The 9686-nt window shown below is 37.6% G+C and overlaps 1 protein-coding gene across 1 annotated transcript in view; it reads right to left on the minus strand.

Moving 5' to 3' along the window:
* Positions 1-3943: 3943 nt before the first annotated feature.
* Positions 3944-9686, minus strand: part of LOC125038860 (calcium/calmodulin-dependent protein kinase type II alpha chain-like) — a gene marked incomplete in the record, with an annotated part of 223328 nt that continues 217585 nt past the window's right edge. The window contains 3 exon segments of the mRNA XM_047632477.1: positions 3944-7695; positions 7812-7926; positions 9411-9505. Of these exon segments, the coding sequence (XP_047488433.1) occupies positions 7566-7695; positions 7812-7926; positions 9411-9505 (340 nt within the window).

Genomic DNA, 9686 nt, shown 5'->3' on the forward strand with positions numbered 1-9686 from the left:
TATATTGCTTAATGAATCTTATTGTGAAAATCTAAATCTAATGTAAATTAAATGCGTTTGTGTGGATAGTAAATTTCTTAAAGTATGCAGAAACAGATGTTACCAAGGGCCACGAACATCTAGTAAATTCAGAAAGGCTTTTATATATGATTACGTTCTAGCTGTCAATTCCTGAAAAAACATTGATGTATCATATTTATGCATTTATCTAAATCCTGCTGTAAATTTGAGGGCTAGTGGGCCATGATTGTTTGGGAATACCACATGTGGGTCTTGGTAGAAAAAAAAGTATGAAACTTCCCTAATGTTAGTAAATACATTGTCCTGACTTGGTGATTCTACTCATGATAATTTAACGTTTGATTTTGCGTTTGTCCCTTAACAAAAATTCCTACCCCTTACTCTCTTCTATCCAACCTGACTAGCGTATTTTGTTTTCCTAAAGTCCTTCGTGATATTCTAGCTGGATTCTGCAATGGTTAATGGCTAAAAGCAAAATAAAAGTGCTAGATTCTTATACAAAGGACGTTTTTTAACTAACTCTCAGAGAATCCTTTTCCCAACGAACTAATTCCAGAAACATATCCACCTAAATCCAGATTGCCATTAACGAATGAATCAAAGCCAACCAACTAAAACAAACAAATCCTAAACAGCTGTCCTGAGAATCCTTTAATCATCCTACAGTATCCCTAGGTTTCATCCCCATAATTCTAACACAAGTACACATCCTAACCAGCAGAACAGACGGCCCCTTGCCGGCTGACCAACCACGTGCTTGAACAGCGACGCAGGAAAGTCTCCATTCACGTCTTCAGCTTTAAGTCGGAGGCGATGACTAAGCATTAAAAGAAAACAAAAAAATAGGTGTTGTGTGGTGGTGTTGCAGTCCTGTGTCATTTGCATGTGTTCTTGGAATAATTCGGAAGTGTGTTTTGCTTTGTGTATATATCAAGGGTGGGTACTTGATCAGTCATTTGAAAATAGAGGAATACGAGGAAAATGATGATGATGATTATAAGAAAATGAAAAGAAAAATACTGAGTAGAACCAAAAGGAAGAAATAAATAATAATAATAATAATAATAATAATTATAATAATGATAAGAAGAAAGCGAAGAGAATTCGAATTACTTAGTGTTTTGCCAATATAATTCTGTGTCTTGGGTTCTTGTCTCCTCGATAACTATGCGTCTCATTTAATGTGATGTCTGTCACTCGAGGCGCCAAGTCCTTTGGAGGAGAGGCAAGAAATTTCAACACTAAACAACACTAGTCAGGCTGGAGTTAACATGAAAATAATTATTCTCGGCAAAGTCATGACACGACGTAATCAATTACATAATTTGAATTTCTGTGATGGACACTTACGCGGATAATTTGAGGTGTGGAAATATTTGAATTGCTTCAAAAGCCTTGTGCTTTAATTTAAAAAAAATATATACACACTCATACATGCAAACACACACACGCACGCACGCACGCACGCACACACACACACACACACACACACACACACACACACACACACACACACACACACACACACACACACACACACACACACGAACACGCACACGCACACAGAGTCCCACACACAGTCAAACACACATTCACACAGAGTCCCCCCCCCACACACACTCCGGGTTGTATCTCTCCGTGCAGACGCCGCCGTTATCCTCTGACTCTCTTGGAAAGGGATCGAGGGGTTTCGAGGTAAGCCGCCCCAGCTTATACAAAGGGCTGGATTTCTTTTCCGCTTATACTATTTCAGTTATTTGAGTTTGTAGAATGCTCTATCTGTAATGGTTTGCATCTCAGTTATACGTATGGACTGTGTAGCTGCTAGCGTGTCTCAAGAAAGAGGAAATAGGATAAAAGCATGGCTGCCGAGAGCGAAGTGGGGATTCCTTACGGCATTCTACCGTTTTGCATTTATTTATAGGCACAACTACATGAACCTGCGGAAACCAAACAATAAGTAAGAGCAACGTAAAGTCAAATTGCTGCTCGAATGCTGTAGGTACTACAACGAGTGCTTGTGTTACTTTAGAGGAAACAAGTTAAGAATCATTGTCAAAATGACACACGTCATATCACAGAGTTTTTCTCAATGTATGCGCAGTCATATCAGGTCCAGCAGTACGTACAAAAGGTCCAATGTCTACCTATTCATTACGGTCTTATAACTCTGCCGTGTGGGAATTTTCTACATACACTCTTCGTACGTAAATATTATAAATATTCTATGCCGGTCTCCTTTCACGTGTATGCTTTTAAGTATTATTAGTGCTATTTTTTCTTACTATAATCATTAAAGTTATTTTTCATACAAGAAATAACTTATTATTATTCCACAATCTGAAGGTCAGCAATGTACTATCAAATCAGTAAAATCCTCCATCCTGAGAAATGTGTGCTGGTAGATCAGTGCGAAATCAATCTCCTTTCCATGGTTTGTTGAAGTTGTAGTGCAGTAACAGGAAGGTGTGTTCGTATTCCAGATCTTCATGTTGTGGAGAGATTTCTGTATTTAGGAAGGTGTATATACTTGTGTAGCTTTCTGTGTCTTGATAGCCTATATTAATTAACGAGGGTGAGCCGATCTTTTGCTTGGGAACCAGCCATTGCAAACATCGACATCTTAAGAGATATCTGTGAGTTGATTTTCCACACTTATCTTAACCCAGTTCCGGCGACATATTTACAAGGCCGAGGCAAACTTACCGCTTGGGAAATGGTGCACCCTCGACTTCTGAAAAAAACACCAGTAACGAGATCTTGAGCTTGGGCGTGGCAATGTGCAGTCTGACTCCCCATTCCAGTCCTGTCTGGGGTTTTGTCGTTATTATATAGATATATATATATATATACACACATACATACATACATATATATATGCATATATATATGTATATATTTAAATATATATATACACATACATATACACATATATATGCATATATATATATATATATATATATATATATATATATATATATATAAACATACAAATACGCGCACACACACTCACACTCACACTTACACTTACACACACACTCTCTCTCTCTCTCTCTCTCTCTCTCACACACACACACTCTCACACGCACACGCACACGCACACGCACACGCACACGCACACGCACACGCACACGCACACGCACACTCACACTCACACTCACACTCACACTCACACTCACACTCACACTCACACTCACACTCACACTCACACTCACACCCACACCCACACCCACACTCACACACACACACACACACACACCAGAATGTTGCGGAATTTGGCCATTTATTAAAAACAGCAGATTTGTTTTTTGTCTTGTTACGCTTATGGAATACCAATATTATTTATCAGCAAAATAAAGGTTTCAGTCAAACAAGTATCTCAGAGTCACATTAGTTGAAAGGAGGAAATAAAGAACATCTATTCCAGATATTTTTTGTTTGTTTTTTATTACAACTCTGAAATTGCTATCTGAGGGTACCTTGCTTTCACCTAGCGAGGTTAGGGCTGGGTGATTCTTACGAATATCAATTTTATTTTGCGGATTACGCCCTCACCAATTAGTAGGTTATTTCGTTCGTTAAATGAAATACTGTCTTTGGTAATTTTATTTTGTTACTATTAAATATTCAGTTACGTCAGAATATTTGTCAAATTCGTAGCTTGTAATATTGCTTTCCAATCATATTTTGTGACAGTTAAATATGATTTGCAGTATTTTTGGGAATATTTAGCTAAATTTAGAATATGCAGATTCAAGTTGTTTTTCCTCTATCTCATTTTAAGAAGCCATTACTTGAGAATCTAAATTCAAAACATAATATTATATTCTTAAAAGCTATACATAATATACATGTACATATTTTTAATTTTCCCCTACAAGGTCTTGAACATTCACAGCAGGAACACGAATAACACAAGAAAAACATTTCCAGGAGACTTTATTTCCATGAAAGTTTCTTATTTTGTCTGAATTTCATAGGGAAATGATAAAGCACAAATGACACACAGAACAGCTTGTTTTAAATTTATAATTGCAATCAAATACTTGGGAAAATCCAATTGTGATAATATATTCTAGGAAATTCGATGGAATTGAACATTCTTTGTCTGAATACATTGACTACACAACACATGTGATCTTGTTAATGTCTTAAAATAGCTCATCTTAAGTCAAAAAATCTATATGAAAAATTAAGAAATTGCAGCCGGAGGGTAGCCAGCAGCCATGTCCCGTCCCATGAGTATATCCACTTAAAAAGGTCCAAATTCTTAGCCTTCAATTGAGATATATATATATATATATATCTTACAACTCATTCACATTAGTATAAACTCTGTTCCAATCATCTGATAGGCAACTGCAACTTTCTTTACAATTTAAACTTTAGTATGACTCAAGTGTCTGCTAAGAGGTTTGGTAAAAGTCCTGGTAAATTGAGGACGACCACTTGTGGGGTTACCCTTCAACCTCATGCTTTCTGAGGCCATACAAGCCTGCCTTTCACAAAGCTCATGAATGATCAAACAACGAAACTCCTACCTACCATGAAAAAAATCTCATGTCTTACAATCTAAGAGATAAATACTTGAGAAGCAGGCTTAGGAAAAGGCAGGGGTGGAAAATGTTACAGAAAACCGCAGGCAACAATACAACATACTTTTATTGAAACCATCAAATATGACATTTAATAAAAAGTAGTGATAATTCTTGTACACCGTTATAGTACCATAACTTGCGCTCATATCATTTATGCCCAAATATTGAGTAAGAATAGTTCTAGTACACCATTTTTGCCCTCATACAATTTAGTTAACATTCAATACTTGAGCAAAATCACACAACCTGGCACAAAAAAGGACCAATCACAAGCATATGTTGGCAGGGTGGTGGTCCACTCACTCCACCTTTTACCCTGCCTGAATGGGGTGACGTGCTCACTTGCCCTCTGCCACCAACGTACGGCAGTGGTCGCAGCCACAGAAGTAACAGTGGCAATGGCACTGATGATAGGACATTGTTGAACATGAGAAGACACCAAAAGGATTCTGCTTACAGTAACATGCACAATGCGCAGCAGTCCAGGAACCATGGTCTGTACAAAGGAGCGAGGCCCTAAAAAGTTGGGGAGTGACTTGTTCAGCATTCTCCGTCTAGGAGCTAGGACCTGATCCAAGATGTAAACAATTGCTCTATGAACCTGGAGTCTTTCAAACAGCTTGTGTTATAGTGTGAAGATCTCCTTGAGGGACCAGCTGTTCCTGAGTGCTGTGTTTTTTTTTCTCCTAAAGTGTGGTTATCTTACATAACATGGGGCTTCTTGTCCAACAGGAAAATTAATTAAATCTAGGTGCCCTGCTTGGTTCAAATTTATCTGGCGGTCCTAATGCAAAAAGTACACTAAACTGAGGCCTGGTAACTGCATAAGGGTTTATTAATTTACGTAATAAGACACTTAGCGATAAAACGATATCTTATATCGAATTGGATAAATTTCTTCAAAAAATGTGAATATAAATATATTACATTCCTGTCAAGCTGCAACAACAAGTTCACGGCACCAGAGAGTTGAGGCGACGCACACAAAATTTACCTATTGTATGGAAATCTACAAAGATATCAAACTTTCTCTCAAACTTCTGAAAAGGCTTATTGTTACAAATATACAAATTCAAACAAACCACATAAATTGACTTGGAACTATAGTTTATCTTAGACCGTCTGCAAAAAATGAACCTAAGAAAAATTGAGGGCAAAGCAAATGACTAGATGCACACGGGTCATTTGGCCTGCGTGGGCCGGCCGCATTGTCACACACCAGTAAGCACCAGGACATACACATGTAGTTTCACCTCTCAGTCACAGGTATGGTTTACCAAGCGACTAAGTATAAATATGAAAAGATAGGTGGGTACACCTCTGAGAATCCTCTTTACTGTATATCATATGATTTCAAGAAATTACACACTTCAAACTTGCAATATGTCCCACATTGATAAGCATATATGAAATGCAGTAGGCAATATTCTTGGATAGGTACTTGAAAATAAGCAGAAGTACTCATACATGACTTTATATCACGGTGCTTTAAGTCTGAAGGGGGGAGAGAGTAGAGCAGTCTCCCATTTACAAGTTAATTTGGAAAAACAACCAAAATCCACAACACAGACTTTAGAGGACAACAATTTCATACATAATTTAATATCATTGTAACACTGAGCATATTCTACATACCCCTATGCACATCATTATAAGACAGTTCATATATCAAAAATGATTTTGGCAGGATAAACTCATACATATAGTAGTACTCTATATATTTGTATGTATACTTGTTTGGATGTATTCTTGTATGCAGGTGTATATGTATTAAAATTGTTGTGTATGTGCTAGTGTGTTTATGTATGTGTGATTTTGTATTCATGCATAACCAGCCATATCAACCATGGTACTCATTTTTTCAAGCTTTCGGCGACATCCTCACATGTTTTGGTAATGTGTGCTCACTTTGGCATCCTCTCTTAATTCAGATATAACGGTCCCTCTCAAACACATGCGCAAAGGCATCCACACACAAACACACACACACACACACACACACACACACACACACACACACACACACACACACACACACACACACACACACACACACACACACACACACACACACAAACCACTAATGACACATCCTATATGCATATACTGTTCAGTTTTTGTCCATTAAGTTCAAGCTTGAGGATTTTGATCATTTAGCCAAGATGTCCTGCAGCAGCAGATGAATGAAGCAGTTGTTGATACAACACATGGTGGGAAGGAGACGGTGATGCAGTTCCGATACTGATGCCCTCAGTTCGTCACTCATCATTGGCATTCACTCAGTAAGTATATCAACAAATAATCTTTTGCTGTCTTTATAGTTAATGGAACTAACTATTCAGAAATGGTTGTGGCTTACAAGAACTGACTCTGTATATTAGGCAGATGTAAGATGCTTAGAAGAAATGCATTCCTATAATAATATTCTCAGTAACATATTAATTTCTCTATCTAGCATCAGAAAAACTTCATGAGCCATGAATTGTGCACATATCACTGAAGAATTGTCCAACAAAGAGAGTTTGTTTAAAATCTAAAATTATGCCACACATCTAATAATATACTTGGTAGCAACAGTACAATGGGAACATTCAATCTTCAAAATATAGGCAACCATCGAGAAATCCTTTTTAATCTGGCATAATCAAATATCAACCTGTGCCTAAAAGACTAGGCTTAAGGTTGACAATCTGCAGAACATGCAGGGTTAAAACAGACACGTCTTTCCTCATCTTGAAACAGTATAACCCAACAATTTAGTCAGTACTATTTCAGGTCTCACAGCACTTTGGTCATTAAGGGATGGATGGCTATCATGAGTCCTGAATAATAGGGATGTTAATGACTTGTTTCTAACCCATGACGTTCCACAGTGGCTGAACCAACAACCAATCAGTTCCGTCACATCTGACCAGGGTAAGCTATACCCCTAGTCATCCTCCACTTTTACTTGGTGCCCAATGCAAAGGGGGATGAGGGGGACCCTGAACGATGGAAGTGCATACACTGCCACTTGTTGTCACGACGCTGCCACACTCGTGTCTCCTCGCTCTGTTGTGTGTGGGCTTGTCCTTGCCTGATGGAGAGGGAGTATAGCACGGTAAGCAACAACAAGACTAAAATAACATGTATATTTAATTTATTTATCGTAGCTCTGGGTATTTGGTCTTAGAATTTAAATCTGAGACTTACTTATCCATGTACTGGGTGAGGCGGATGTATGCAATGCAAGCTGCATCTTCACCCAGGAGATGTACGTGGGGACTGAGGATCATTGTATTTACTGCTTTACAGTTCTTCCCAAGCACTGAAAAAGGGGAGATTAAGGCATATTAAAAAATGTAATACTGTATGTTGTTAGCATTTCAGATTCAAATAATCTATGTTGATAAATGTTTATTTTGAAACCTATATTACAAATATTAGTTTTTAAATAAATATGAAACTGATTGCTGTCTGTCTTATCGATTCTTGTACCTCCAATAACTTTCTATCTAATTCCCCTTCCAAGTTTGCCCAATCAACTCTTCTGAAAGCCTCAATAACTTAATGAAGAAGCCTGCAGAGGTCAGTTACTGCAGGCATAATCACATCAAGATGCAGACACACCATTCTGACCCTGCCTTGTAACAGCACACAGTATGACCTTAGTGATTCACCTCCAACTCATTTGGGTTCTCAAGCACCTGATAAGGATGGCAGTTACATGAAGGTTCATTCTCATTGCTTTTTTTACTGCTTTCTATGGTTTTTGTCATATTTCTTAAACTAAAAAGCCCTTTTCTATGAAAGCAAAACTTATTTATCAAGCACATTTAAAAGGTAATACATTGAGCGGCATCTCTTTCACTGGTTATTCATTTTTCTTGAGCACATATTCTCTCTATAAATGTATGACTTCCTTGGTCTTATTCTACTCCATTCAGATCTACTTTAAAAGTATATTCTTTAAATACTTTTCTTTAAATAATTTCACAAAACAACATGTATGACACACCAGCACTGAATAAAATTATTTTGAATCCTAGTTGGAACTGATGATTATATCAGTGATTTTTAGGTGCCTCTTGTTCTAGATTCATCATTTTTACTCTCTGTATTCTGTATGAAAATGTCCTAAAATTTTCTAGTTAGTTTAGTTTATCTAACCTGACTCATTGTCCAACACTGTACTGCAAGAGTGGATCATGATTTTACTTCTGCTACTTTTACTGCACTGCACCTAATCTAAAGTAGCAAATCTGCCAAAATCAAAGAATGCAGAAAGATCGTTAACTCCGTGAGACCTTCATGTTTTTAAAAGTAATGTAAATGTACATATGTATTACATCTGTTAACATAGATATAAACGTTCATCCCAAATAAGGGAGGTCATACTGTCATAACAGAGATATCTGTTTGAGATTCTCTTCTCATGTCTGGCACAGCTAAATATCTCTTGGCAAAGCAACTGCTTACTAACATCCATAGGCAAGTGATCCACATTGCTTTTTGGTACATGTATCTCTAGAAAATCAGTCCAAATTCTTGAAGCTTCCAAGAATTGCAAAACTGATTTCACACAACAGTGATCTATGTTACTACAGCAATTTAAGTGACACAACTACATCCAGTACTCCAGGGACTTACTGTGCATGCACGTCACAGCATGACATTTTTCGTCTCCAATAAAGCAACTCATTGCGGTCATGTCGTCAACATTTATGATACACATCAAAGGGCTACATCTGACACCCATAACACTTTTATACTAAAATGAAAACAATGCCACAAAAAGCTGTTTAAAGTTACCATTATCAAAGTAAAATTTGTGGAACTCCAGGCCCTCCACTAAATTGCCTAACGCCTCTGGTTCGAAGGAGGTCAGGTGAGTGTCGCATATTTTGCTGAAAGAAAAACGAAACTTTGTAAAAATGCCGACCACCTACAGGGAAGGTGGCAGCAGGTGGGGAATCACTTGTAAATTACCTGCGTGTACATCAAAACCACTGACAGATCCCTGATAAAGCTTACTGTGAAAGAGAAGGGAGCAGACAACATGTTAATGCTACATTACATATTAGTCAA

The sequence above is a fragment of the Penaeus chinensis genome, chromosome 26 (assembly GCF_019202785.1).
Source record: "Penaeus chinensis breed Huanghai No. 1 chromosome 26, ASM1920278v2, whole genome shotgun sequence".
Lineage (NCBI taxonomy): Eukaryota > Metazoa > Arthropoda > Malacostraca > Decapoda > Penaeidae > Penaeus > Penaeus chinensis.